Source organism: Cryptomeria japonica, chromosome 9 (genome assembly GCF_030272615.1).
Source record: "Cryptomeria japonica chromosome 9, Sugi_1.0, whole genome shotgun sequence".
Taxonomy (NCBI): Eukaryota; Viridiplantae; Streptophyta; class Pinopsida; order Cupressales; family Cupressaceae; genus Cryptomeria; species Cryptomeria japonica.
Genome location: NC_081413.1, coordinates 329,444,868 through 329,459,709, shown reverse-complemented (window position 1 = coordinate 329,459,709; position 14,842 = coordinate 329,444,868). Strand labels below are relative to the sequence as shown.

Here is a 14,842-nt window from a genome sequence, read left to right as displayed (position 1 = left end):
CTCATATATAACTTAGCTTGCTAGATACTTAATTTGCAGCTTGACATATTGTTTGAGTTCGTTGCACACATGAGATTAAATAGGTTTGAGTAGCTGAATCAATTGGATTGAAGTGCCCAATGGCATGCCTACATATCCTCATGCATGGAATCAAGCTTAATGTAGTTTCATTGAGTCTTTCTTTCCAATAACTCGTTTGGTAATTTAAAAATGATTTGGAATCTCTAGGTTGAAATTGAAGTTAAATTTATTAAACTCTTTGACTATCTTGCTATTTTACAATAGTCCGGAAAATTGTAGAATTAAAATAATCTTATTATTTTTTTTATTATTAAATAATGAATTTCAATTAAATTTTAATTTTCCCAGATGTTGATGGCCGGGCTGATACGAAGAGGGGCTTTTCTTCAGAACTCTAAATCACACAAAAACCTCTTTTAGATTTTCTGTTTGTGAAATATAAATTTTTCCATCTTTTTGAACCATTCCAAGTTAAAATTTCACAAATTTCACTTTAAAACAAACACAACACTTAACCTAGGGCATGCCACCAATCAAAATTCATGTGTGACATAATTAGATTGCTGGAACACTTAGAATTTTTGAAATCCTCCATTCTGTTTCTGCTGTGGAAAGGTAGGCCAATTTTAGTGAGGAAATCAGCTCTTTCTCATCTGAAACATATGCATGCATATCAGCCAAGGCAAGTGACCTAGGAGCCATAAAGGTAGAGTATCCAAGGTTGGGAGGATATGATAAGAGGTGTATATTTCTGTGTATACACAAAGTCTAATCAAAATATAACTGGCATATGTAAACAAAATGAATCTAAACACTAGGAAATCTGAAAGTGAATTGATAGAATCAGAGTTATATCAGATCTGAACACACTTAGAGAAGGGAAGGTATATCCTTAAGTGGAAACCCTAGGTTTGTAGGCATGGATGGGTTCACCAACAATGTAAAAATATGTTGTGATTTGTATGCACTCATTTAATTAGCCTAGATTAACATAAGAAAAATATGTTTCCTCTAAGTAGAGTAATTAATTACTAACTGGAAATGATAAATGTATAAATTGAAGTGCTATTTTTGGAAATTAGGCACTTAGCTTAGGGACCTATGATGAAGAAATAAGACTAATGCAATGAAAAATCTGATTGCTTCGGCACCATAAAATAGATGCTTTTAGTAAAACTGCCAAACTCTCCGTGGGTCAAATCTGCATTGTGCAAGATTTATCCCTCTATTTGTAGAGTGCCCTATAACACGAAAACAATCTGAAACTTGTGGGATTGAATTGGCTAATAGTAGACTACTGGAACTGATGTCGCTTGCAACTCTAATATCCATCGAAGCATAATGATTGTTGGCACTGAAAAATACCTTGGGAAGGTTGCTGGGTTGTAAGTGTCTTGTTCTCCTAGCTCAACCCCCTTGATAAGATCAGCTTTACAATTGTGGAAAAAGATTGAAGCAAACAATCTCAGGCATGCATTAGTCCTAGATGAATTCAAGAATATAAGTTTCCTTTTAGTGCTCTGAAACAGGTTGTTCCTCTAATGATTCTCCTTTTCAATGCATAGGATTTTCAAATTCCAACTCATTAATTAATTGCACATTGAATGCCTTTAAATACCAAGACATAGCCGTAAATTGCATGCACATGTACCAAGTCGGTTCACAACAGCTAGTGAAATAGGTGGGAGTTGGAAACATTTGAATTTTCGAACTTCAGGGGTCAATTCTGCATGGTGTTACAGCAAACTTGCATGCTGCAAGATTGACCTACTACAAGGAGGTGTTAATCTCAAGGTGGGAAATGAGCGTATGGGAATAGGTGCAATGATAGGAGCAATAAATGATTGATAATGGCAAGAATTTATGGGAATATGTGTAAGGTCAAATGGGTGGAAGTGTGTAAATGGGGATAGGTGAAGGATTGGGCAATGAGCCAAATTTGTACAAGAGTGTGCAATTCGTCCATATGCAATATTAAGACATTCCATCAAATAAGTCAAAAACTAAATGGGAATTGGTGTAGGTATGCAAAGTTCACCATTTACAATTCTATTGAGAGGATTACTGATTGTCTATCTTGGCACATCACTCATTATCCCTAGTTCTAGAATAAATTTCTACCCCTTTCTACAGCAAGTTAATAGTAGCAGTAGAATGCCAAAATACAGGAGCTGACCTATTCCCAAGGTTGTTCTGAGTTTGGAAAATTACAAAAAATGTGGATTATTGTTCTGGGGTGCAGTGTTCAGGAAGTCAAATAGTAGGTGAAAAATACATTCTGTTTTATTGAAAGCCCATTTTTTATTACTTGAATGAATTCCCCTTGAAAATTTATGCACTTCAAGCCAAACAAATTTTGATTTCAAGACAATATAAAAAGTTATGGCCTCCACAAGTTGCAAGACTTTGAACAGTAAAGGGGCAGTTTGATAATTATCACAATGTCATGTAGTAATTTAGAAACTGTTAGTCTGCTTAGTGAAGCAACAGTTTCATTTCCAAAACCTATGTAAAATGATGTTTTTTGTTCCGTTGGTTATTATTGAAGGCTTAAAGCAGTTGTTTTGTCATTATAGGTTGCACAAGTTGAATACCTCTCTTGTAGTCTTGAGACTCTTGGGAGTCCTTTGGTATGTGATAGGATGATTCCAGCAATAGTTTAAAACTAGAGAGTTAGAAAAAAATTGGCTGGCCAAAAATTTGACTAAGACTTGGAACTCGAAAAATCAGCATATTAGGAAAATACATGAATTCACACGATAAACTTGAATAACTATCAAATAGTGTTAAAAAGCATAACAAATTGAATTTAATTCTTGTACAGCTAGGAAACTTTTTGAAATATTTTCAAATCCAAAATGGAATTTTTTTTTTTCGTAGAAGTAAAGAAAAAACTGAAACAAATGTTTTATTGCTAGGTGAAGAATATTTGGAGAGTACTCAGAAAAAATATTGGGAAAACTTGGTGAATATTCACCAATAATGAGGCATCTATTTTTTTTATTCCACTGAAATTAAATAACAACAAAAAAATAGATGGCTCAAAGAAGATATCTCTCGGCATACTTTATATAGATTAATCTTAAGATATATAAGCTAGATTGGAACTCCCCTAAGGCCTTTCACTTGCAAATTCTTGTGAGTTGGTGAGTAATTGCAAAGTTTTTAAACTATGCTTTCTAACATTTTAAATATGATTTAAGTCTTAATTGAGCAATGAATGAATGAGCAAGAGAGAACAAGTATAGAGGAGTCATTTGGTGATGTATGTCAGATTAACGAGCTGTTCTTAGTTGGAACTACTCTAGGCCTCTTGTAAATCTTTCCATAGCAGCATAATAGATAGAAGAAAACAAAGATTTTGTGTTTAGGCTCTTAGACTCTTTGCATTGACCTCCTTGATCAAAGAAGAAAACTAAGATATGCGATTGTCATGTCTAGCTGGTTTTTACCACCTTGAGGTTTCTAGGATAAATTCTGCGATATTGGTTTATTTCCTTCTCTTTATGTTGTCCATGGTTATGCAAGTAATATACAAATTCTTGCACATTTCCACTGCTCTAACACACCCTAAGACCGCTGCCATTTCAAAAAATTCAATTAGTTGAAGCATGGGTTGAAATGTTGTCTTTAATTTCAACAAGCTTGTTTTCTTGCAGAGAATTTATAGATCACAAAATTGCAAATTGAAATTATCTAACAGGTTAACTGTCCATGCCTTTGGAAACACAAAGAACGCTATAAAGGTAGAACCTGCCAAGTACTTCCAGTTTACAATTTGTAATTTGACCATGTAAAACAACTTTTTTATGTCAATCTTCTAAAGCCCAGGTAATGGGTATTTTAAAATTATAACTTCTGAGGATCTTTTCAGCTACACTCATCTGGTAAATTTTCTGCTTGAATGGAAAGTCAATATCTCAAGAATTTATTTTGTGTGTTGTTTACAATATTAAATCTCAATCATACAAGGAGGCGAAGGGAAGATTCCTCATTAACATTTTATTGAATTTACATATTTGGAGCTGAGATTAGGGTTATTTTCTGAGAAAAAAATAAAAAAATCAAGTGTCCACACCTTTATTAACCATATATTCTTGCATCCACTGTTATGTGATGTCCCCAATTTGGAGCAAAGGAAAAATTTAATAAGGAATGTGCGAATAATTAAAATAAGGCCAAAAAACTTAAGTATTGTGCATAAATATTTTAATTATTCGTTATGACTCAAGTTGGGGCCATTTTTAAGTTATAACGTTATCTCTCCTAGGCGACCATACTTGGGGGTCATTTAATAATTAATACAACTTATATAATTTGCCTAAGTCACTAATGAGGAGTCTTCTAGAGGCAATCGATGGCTTTTTTGGAGAGCATGGAGTTCTTATTTAATGGGTCGATTCACCAAAAACATCATTCATTATAGTCTTCTTTTATCGATTTATGAGTTCTCTGCAATTTAGTACTCAAGCAGGACGAAACCCCTGTTACCAGCAGTTCTGGATGTAGCCCCAGGTCTGCAACAGCATTCAAATTCATTCTGGAAGCAATAAATATCTGTTCAAAGCTTTATCGCTAGGGCTGAAGGTGTTTATTTGGTGATTGGAAGGCAACAATATCAGTTTGTTTGAAATTGCAGCCAGTTAGAAGGGTTTGCAGTGCTCAGAACAAGGATTCAGATTCGCTTATCAGACATCAACAGCAGGAGCAGATCATCAGCAGCATCGGCAAATCGTTTGTGAGCAGCCCTTCTCTGCTTTTGATCATCATGAGCACATGTCAAGGTTTATGGCATGATATTTTGAGCGATAATGGTATGCTTATGTTCAACACTTGTAATGAATGTCACTCGAAGTTATTACTGATCCTGACTTTAGCAATTATTGATGGATTTGGAATTGGAAAAGCCATTGTTGAATGTTAATAAGAATCATATTAAAATGCCTGTAACTTGCAAAATGTTCTTGAAATAAATTATCTCTTGAATTGGCCTTGTTTTTATCTGTGATTAGTAAAAATCGCTAGCAAGAATATTTTAGTGGTATCAGATCTGGTGATCTTGCCAGCTTGTTAGGGTTTCAGCAGTGCATGTCAAATTTTGCAGTTGCATGTGTGTTGGATGTTATTGCATGGCAATTTGGTGAATACCCAGATGATTGCATGTCAGTTCAGGAGCAATTTATGAAGAGGGTTACCATTGCATGTTATTTCCAAGCAATCCTAGTTAGTGGATTTTGGTTGCATGTTAGAATTTATGATTGCATGTTGCTTCTAATCAGTTGCATGTCAGAATTTATGGTCGCATGTTGCTTCTAATCAATTGCATGTTAGTTTGAAACGTTTCTATGCACTCGAGAGGGTCTGGGTCACATAGATATTTCACCAAGAGTAGGTCCGAGTAGCGGTTGGAAGAAGAGAATCTCTTGTTTGATTCTGGTAACATGGCTGAATCGAGAAATGATGGTGGAAATGGTCGATCGAGCCTTCAGGATATTATGGGACAGATGGCACAACAACAACAACAGATAATGCAAACATTTATGCAGTCTCAACAACAACTTCTAGCTGCACTTGGAAATTTAAGGATCCAACAACCGCAGGCACAAAGTCAAGATGGAGTTAGAAGTGAGGCTGGGAATTATCATCAAGAAAGGACAGCTTTTAACGCTGTTAGGACAGCAAACACCAGATCCGATTGACCTCTAAGCCCTGTGTTCTTTCCAAGGCTAGTTGAAGAAGAAGCAGTCCCAGAGGTAGAGGAAGAAGAGACTCAAATTACTAATGATGTTATGGTAGCATATGACGAGTATAGAATGCTTCCGGCTGATGTAAGGCAGTTAATGAACCTAAATCAATTCATGAACTAGTGAAGGGATAAATCCAGGTTTCGCCTGGAGAGGCAAGAAAGGAGGTCTAGAGGGCAAACCAGGCAAGGCACTTAGCCTAAGGAATTTAAGGATGCATTGAATAAGGTGTCATTGCCCGTTTTTGATGGAAGCGGGAAAGTAAGTGCCAGATCATGGGTGCACAAACTTGATAAATTCCTATCACTGAAACCTATGGAGGAAGAGAAGGCTATCTAGCTTGCTACGATGCATCTGGAGGATGTAGCATATGATTGGTGGCAGCATGGGTTATTGTCCCAGGATCATGCTTTAATCCATTCCCATGAGGAATTTGTCAATAAGCTGATTGCTCGCTTTGACAGGAAAGATGTAGAGGTCTACTATAGAGACTTGGCTCAACTCAAGCAGGTTGGACACGTGGAAGCATATATCAATGAGTTCCAGAAAATTTCAGTTATGGTTTCTGATATGTTTTCGAGGCGAGTGACTATGTTGTTTGTTGAAGGTTTGAGTGACAATCTAAGGGGGTTGGTCAAAGCACATAAGCCTAGTACCTTGTATGATGCCATTGGGTTAGCTCTTGACCTTGAGGTCACACCTCCTTTTCAGCCACACCAAAAGAACTTTAGGAATAAGAAATCGGATGATGAATTAGATGAGAAGGCTCCCATTCAGCCCAAGAACACATCTCCTAAGGTAGAAAGAGTCAATAAATGAGTTAAGAAGAAAGAACCTTTGTTTTTCTTGCAAAGAACCTTGGGAACCGGGACATAGATGTCTTGGTAAGGGCAAGGCTCATCTTATTGAGGTGATATCTGATGTGGACAGCGATGAGGATAATGAGCATGATGACGAACACATGGTACTTTTGCTTCCCTATCTGATGGATCTAGAGATCATCTTTTCATATTAAATGGGATTGTCAAAGGACAAAAAGTTATGTGTATGGTGGACGGTGGTGCTAAACATAACTTTATTGATGAGTACTTTGTAGTTAGGGAAGGACTACAAGTAGAAGACTTTTCCGGATTTAGCATCATGTTTACAGATGGATCCAAAATCAGTTGCACAAGAATACCAAGGTTGAGCATTCAATTAGATAATTATACTTTTGAAGATAAATACTATGTTGTTGGAATTGATGGCACCAAACTAGTTTTGGGAGTACCATGGTTGAAGTCTCTTGGAAGACATCCAAGATTTCAACACAATGGAACTTGAGTTTACTCTCGAAGGTTAGCAAGTTGTGTTGAGAGCTGCCAAAAGTGTTAAGTCACAGCTTGTGGCAGCCAAATGTATGCAAGCTTACCTTGATAATGAAAATACCAATGGGAGACATGGGGATAAATCAGATTATCCCATCTATGACAGCAGCAACATATCTCCTTACACTCATGACTTGGCAGCCTTGATACATGGTGCTAGCAGCAATATCATAACTTCAGCCTTTGGTGTAATCAGTATGCATGACAACATTACTGTTCCAGATTCATCTGACTATATGGACACTTATGTGGGGTCATATATGTTGGAATCCAAGAACACTAAGAGGGGGGGTGAATTAGTGTTCTACCAGTAATTAGATTTCTGAACTTATTGCATATGAACCGGTTAACAGTAAATATAATTAAAGTGCATAAGCCAAATAACACATAAAGAAGCACAACCATAACACCAGTATTTATATGTGGAAAATCCTGTAAAGGGAAAAACTACGGTGGGGCTGATACCCACAATATCTATATACTTGATCAAGGTATACAAATATTACACGGAGGGGATTGCACATGCAATCAAACTCATCGCCTAAAGCTCATTGCTCAAACAAAAGTCTCACTGACTTACACAACATTATAGAATGATTACAAAAAAAAATGAAATTATAGATTGCATCTGACCATGCTGGATAAGTTCTGGTTAATGCTTTGTCAACCTCCCCTGTGAACCGGTTTACTGATACTCTATTCTGCTACCGGTTGGAATTGCGAATGTGAAACTGCACACAAAAGCTTTTACTCGCTGATCAAATCGCATACCATCAATCTCTGAATGATTCGCATCAAAAATCGCATCTTAAAATAACCTTGAATCCATTGCTAAAAGATCTCCCTTAAATACCCTTTTACCCTTTTAACTTTTCACCATGTCGGCCTCAATGAAGAAAAATAAACATGTTGGCTGCTGGATCACAAAGTATATCATACATTATCCGATGATCATGTCGGCCTTCACACGCTACCATAAATTCCTTCAAAGATATTACCGGGGTCCCAAAATATCTTAATCGGGTCCTATACTTAACCGGGTTCCAAATTACACGTTACCGGTACCAAGACTAACCGATTATCAAGGATAAAGTGAAGTGTGAATATACCGGTTGACCCAATCAATGCAAAATGATAAGACAATGAATCCCGATGAGAAATATCAACACTTGAAGATGAGTTGCCATCAATGACAACCCTAAATGCAATTTACCTTACCGGATGAGTGTCAATTGCCAACAGTATATGACCTATGTTCTTCATGAGGAAGGGTCTATACATGATGTTATTGATTTGCAGCTGAATAGTAATGCATGGGATTATGGCAGTGTGCTTCATAGCTTTGGGCATTATTATGTTTACAATAGCTTAGAGCAGTGGAGATGTGTAGTAGATGCACCAAGACTTCTTTGGGATCCAGGTATTGCTTGGTGTTCCTAATCTTAATCAAATTTGGTTCTTGTGATTGCTTGGGGTGGGAAGAATTGTAATGTCCCCAATTTGGAGCTAAGGCAAAATTTAATAAGGAATGAGTGAATAATTAAAATAAGGCTAAAAAGCTTAAGTATTGTGCATAAATATTTTAATTATTCGTTATGACTCGAGTTGGGGCCATTTTTAAGCTATAACGTTATCTTTCCTAGGCGACCATACTTGGGGGGCATTTAATAATTAATACAACTTATATTATTTGCCTAAGTCACTAATGAGGAGTCTTCTAGAGGCAATTGATGGCTTTTTTGGAGAGCATGGAGTTCTTATTTAAGGGGTCGATTCACCAAAAAAATCATTCATTATGGTCTTCTTTTATTGATTTATGAGTTCCCTACAATTTAGTATTTAAGTAGGACGAAACCCTTGTTACCAGAACTTCTGGACGTAGCCCCAGGTCTGCAACAACATTCAAATTCATTCTGGAAGCAATAAATTTGTTCAAAGATTTATCGCTAGGGCTGAAGGTGTTTGTTTGGTGATTGGAAGGCAACAATATCAGTTTGTTTGATATTGCAGCCAGTTAGAAGGGTTTGCAGCGCAAAGAACAAGGATTCAGATTCGCTGATCAGACATCAACAGCAGGAGCAGACCATCAGCAGCATCGGCAAATTGTTTGTGAGCAGCCCTTCTGTTGATGTGTTTTTCATGCACATGCGAACATAGAATAAAATACTAAGGTATCTTATCCTCTCTTGAATAAAGCTTCTCCGAATGCTGAAGATCTCATAGAAGGATCAATCGGAGTAGCTCCAAGGCTCTTTGTATGTAGGGTCTCTACGTGTGGATAAGCTTCTCGCGGTATGATGTGATTTTGCTGGAATCACAAGGGGACTTACACTCGATGATCTGAGTGTCTAATTTGCTTTGGATATTACTGGAACGTGGAATTTCATTGGCCCTTGATTTTGAAAAAGGAAAAAAGGATAAGCGTTGAAACAGGATCTATTTCTAACACTAAGAATGTAAGAGCAATGGATGACCTTTGATGAAACTCTAACTAAGTCTTGCTTTGACATGCTAGGATCATCTCCACAAGGTCAGTGCGATCTTCTAAGGATGACTTTATGATGTTCAGATTACCGCTACAAGCATAGATACCGTCAGGTTGATGCATATCAATGAAGAAGCAATAATTGAAGTTAAGCTTCAACTGAATGATTCTAGTTGACTACACAAGGCAAGTTTGCAATCAACAAACTGCTAGTAGTATGGATATACAAATTTCACCATCGATCATACACATTTCTTCCACTCATCTAATAACATGAAATCAAATTTGAGAAGTATAGAGACCATGCAAATTGTTGAATCGACACATAGAATTCACCATTTCTTCAATGAAGTTTACAAGTCTTTTGCAACAATGTCTTGGCAACAATCTTTGCCTTCTCTTTCTACTCTACTCTAAAATGCTACGAATTACTGACTATTCTCTCTAACTATTTCCTATTTTCTGACTATTAACTCTTAACCTTTACAAATGAGGAGTCGGGGCTTTATATAAAGAGCCCTTTACAAATTGACGACTCTAATGGACTTAGAATCAATGGCTAGGATTACAAGATAGAAACCCTAATTAGGGTTTGTCATAACAAACTTCCTTAGCCAATTAGAAAATTGCATTCCAGGAGTGAGGACCAATAGGAAGCGGGGGTAGGTACATCGAAGTTTGTGCCACCTCCAATGAGTCAGGTACATTGAATCTGGACATGCAGAGGTGGACCAATCCGACTGGAGGAAAAGTGACTGGGATGCCACCTTGTCTGACGTCTGTGTCTTGGTTGATCTCTTTTCTGTCTCAATTTGATGAATGATGTATTCCTTGATTCACTATATGCTTGATGAGACTTTGTTACTGTCAAGTTCTTCTTTCTCTGATAGCATACCTTGCCTTGAAGTGCTGGCGAAGCCTTTCTTTGTCATCTTGTGGTTCCTTAGTGTGGCGAAGTGAAGGTTTTGGAGGTAGCTGGCAACTCCTAGAACACATGTAGTCCACCTTTATGCCTTTGGAATGTCCTTGATGATGATGGACTAGAACAGGTCGTCCTTGTCTTGATCTTCTTCCACCTGCAAAACAAACCAAAAGGTGATTAAGGACACATAATAAATTCATTCAACATAGCATTTTCTACCTTAAAGCATCAACAAGAAGACATCAAAATGAAGCTTGCCCAAAATCCTTCCCAGGGACAGGCCCTATAAAAATTTCGCTCTAGACCCTTTGGAAGGGTCAGGAGCGAAATTTGCATTTTAGCTCAAATTTCACCATCTCCTTGCCTTGAACGTCTCTTGACCTTTGAATTGCTTTCTCTTGAAGATATCATTGATTTGACCCCCAAAAAGACCAAAAGAGGATTTCACTTTGGATCTAGGCCAAGGACAGGATCTATTTAGAATTTCGCTCTGGACCCTTTGGAAGGGTCAGGAGCAAAATTTGTAGTCTTGGCTCAAATTCTTCTCATTTTGTGACCATGCTTGCTCAAATGCATGCCTAAGGATGCCCTTAATCTCAATCAACACTAGGTTTGATGCAAAATTGGAGCAAAATAGAGTTTTTAAGGATTTCGCTCTGGACCCTTTGGAAGGGTCAGGAGCGAAATCTTTGTTCTAGCTCAAAATCTTGATCATTGGTGGCCACAAGCCATTCAAATGCATGTCTAAGGGTCTCTCCAAGTTCAATCCACCTTGATCCACACTTGGCTTGACACAAAATGGAAGGAAAAGGGAGATTTTGGGAATTTTGCTCTGGACCCTTTGGAAGGGTCAGGAGCGAAATTCTTGTTCTAGGCTTGACTCTTCATTCCTTCAACTCCAAACCACCTCAAAAGGCAAGGACACATCATCTCACTTCCATCCACGCCATAAAAACCAAGGATTTGACCTTCTCCAAGGGAAAAATAGGTGTTTGCAAGAATTTCGCTCTTGACCCTTTGGAAGGGTCAGGAGCGAAATTGAAATTCGCTTTGGACCCTTTGGAATGGTCAGGAGCGAAGTTTGACATTTTGGTCTCTCCGTCAGGATTCATATATGGAATCTAACATTTAAGTATAAGTGTTATATTCCATATATACTGTCAAGATGTTTGAGAGTGGTTTCGGACCTCCAGGAGTTATAATGCAAAATCTAGTTTTTGGAGGATTGTTCAAATTTCTAGACAGTCAAATTTCAGGATCAGAATGACATTCCAGACTTCGCCAAATTTCAGGACATTTGAAGATCAGGATGACATTCCAAACTTCATCACTCACCAATTTGACCTAACTCAGACCTTCAAAGATGATATTCACTTACCAAGCTTCATTGACCTTCTCGAACTCAAACAAGACACAATTAGCAACAAGAGCAAAACTTTGTCCTAAGGAAGACTTTCAAAGATGACCCTAACCCGGAGCATCCATTGACTCACCTTTAGCTAAAACAGAGCCTGCTCTCTTAGTAGTCCCTCTGGCAACACTCAACATGCAAAGGCTAATAGACAAAACCCTAGAAGACCTAGAAACAAACCCCAGAAAGCAAAAAAGTAGGGGTCCCCATTTGCAATGGGGCGATGTGTGAATACGTCACAACACCTTCTCTACTTTTGATCATCATGAGCACATGTCAAGGTTTATGGCATGATATTTTGAGCGATAATTGGTATGCTTATGTTCAACACTTGTAATGAATTAGTCACTTGAAGTTATTACGGATCCTGGCTGTAGCAATTGTTCACGGATTTGGAATTGGAAAAGCCATTGTTGAATGTTAATAAGAATCATATTAAACTGCCTGTAACTTGCAAAATGTTCTTGAAATAAATTCTCTCTTGAATTGGCCTTGTTCTTATCTGTGATTAATAAAAATCTCTAGCAAGAATAATTCATGTTACCCATGAAACATACCACCCCCTTTACCATTATTATGTGACATAGTTATAAAGGCAACTCAGTAGCGTTGGTTGACATTCTGCAGTCTTAACTGTTAAGGACTTCACTAAAAAAATTTAAAGAATGAAGAATTCTCTCCAGCTTCCACTTCCAAAGAATTGAAGCATAGATTGCTCCTTCTGTGCAACAATATGAATAAAGATTCCTCGATCATCATACTCAATAATGTCAATTTTTGTGAATACCTAGCTACCCATGAATGACAAATGAAAATCTGCCTGAAAGAATGATCAGGTCTAACAGATAATTCCTTTATTTTAAGCTTGCTGCTTGAAACTCATACCCGTAGGATTGAGGTCTATTGATATATGCTTGTGGTTTGGAATGTAGTCGTCATCTTGCTTTGGCTGATTTCAGTTTATATAATAAATCTGCCTTGCAACATGGTCAAAAAATCTATCTCAAAACATTGTTTGGGATGTTCATATGAATTTTTTTGGGTCCAATTTCATGGTCTTAAGCACTTCAAAAAGCAGCGCAGAATAGAAGGCACCAAAGAACAACCCAGAAAAAAAGGACCAACAAAGGTCGTTTACAAAATACAGGGCCAAAATAAGGCAGAAAACATCCCTAAGATGTAGGGGAACACCGCAATGCACTTGTAAGCTGACAAACCATCAATTATGCCTGATAAACCTAGTCAGTGACTTATTAGCCACTTGGAGTTGGTACCTGTGGGGCTGACAATGCCCTTTTTTTAAAGTTTTCACTAACGGTATCGTTTGCTTAGGATTGAAAAATTGTCTTCATTATCAAAAATGATTCCTTGTCCTGTTATTGGATTATTTTGAACATGAAATCTAGCACATTTGGTTTATGGCTGGGTATAGTCGAGAAATGTCACAGTAATTTTTTTCCCAAGGTATCTAATTTATATGTTTAAAGATGTTAAGGAAAATATTGCAGATAATGTGATCCTGTGTCAAATATATCTGTGCTTGGACTGGTGTTCTATATGGCTGCGAATTTAATAGTGATGGCATTGAAGCACAACCTCGATACACGAGATATAGAATAAAGCTAAACGCATGATACCATGTTAATACTTTTTTTGTCTTTATATTTAGATAGTAAATAGGATTTAGGTCACCTTTTATTTGATAAGCCCTGATCAATATAACATTTAAATAGGTATATGATGTGACAAGTTACTTGGAAGAGCATCCTGGTGGAGACGATGTCCTGCTGTTAGCAACTGGTGTTGTATCTTTTGACTTTTCTGATTCTCTTTTTCTGATGCAAATTGGGTGCCTAGTTTATTTGAGACCATTCATTCATAATCATGCTACTTGTGGTGTTTTTGGTTTGTTTAATTTGGACAGGTAAAGATGCGACAGAGGATTTTGAGGATGCTGGACATAGTACAGATGCAAGGGAAATAATGGAAAAATATTATGTTGGAGAGATTGATACCTCGTCGTTCCCAAAGCTAACGTCTAAGCCAGTCCCTGGCCATTCTCCAAAGCCCTCTGACACTGCAACCAAAATTTTGCATTTTGTAATTCCGGTGGCCATTGTGGGAGTTGCTGTACTAGTTTGCTTTTATATTAAGAAAAGATGAAATTTAACTGCATAGCACTATCAGGCATTAATCATTTATAATTCTAGGTTAATCATTGCGAAATATGTTTCCTTTCTTGGAGGCTTTGCCAAGGAGCAAGATTTTTCGGAACAACACGATGCGTTTGAAATAAATCAATAGTATTCAGGTGAAAATGGGGTCTGTTATTGAATTGCTTATTTTACTTCTACATAAGCCAAAATACATATGGCAGTTGTTTCCCAAAATGCCACCTTTGCTGAAAATAACTAATGCAAGATTATATTTCCTCCCTTTGGGTTACTGTATGGACTCTATTTAAAATACAGTGTGCAACAAGGCATGCGAGTAATTGCAGAGAGTAAAAACTGAAGTCGTTCTAGTTATCTTATAATGCCAATGTAGTACAGGGACTAAAGATCTAAATCTCGCAACTCCCATTGATATGCAAATTTCAACTGTATGAAGTGTAAGCAAACTCCTGTATGCCATTTGCTTTTTAATTCAATTTTTTTTCCTAATAGTTAGCCATCTTCTGCCAAGTTGCACAGCTCTTATTGAAACATAAAATCTATTAATAATTTTTATATACTTTCTCAATTGTTGAAGTATGCCCATGTGAGCACTTCAAATGTATGGATGGATAGAAGCTGCAGTTTTGTCAGTATGGGGTTTAGGCTGGGGTCTTATGAAGGAGCTCCAAGATGTATTTTGTCGGTATTTATTTCGAGACCCCTCTACATAATAGCA

At 37.2% G+C, this 14,842-nt stretch overlaps 1 protein-coding gene across 1 annotated transcript in view; it reads left to right on the top strand.

The window, feature by feature from the left end:
- The window catches only part of LOC131029763 (cytochrome b5), a 98,528-nt gene extending 84,143 nt beyond the window's left edge, over nt 1-14,385 (top strand). The window contains exons 2-3 of the mRNA XM_057960412.2: nt 13,684-13,750; nt 13,875-14,385. Of these exons, the coding sequence (XP_057816395.1) occupies nt 13,684-13,750; nt 13,875-14,113 (306 nt within the window). The 3' untranslated portion in view covers nt 14,114-14,385. The remainder of the gene's footprint in view (nt 1-13,683; nt 13,751-13,874) is intronic.
- Nucleotides 14,386-14,842: the final 457 nt, after the last annotated feature.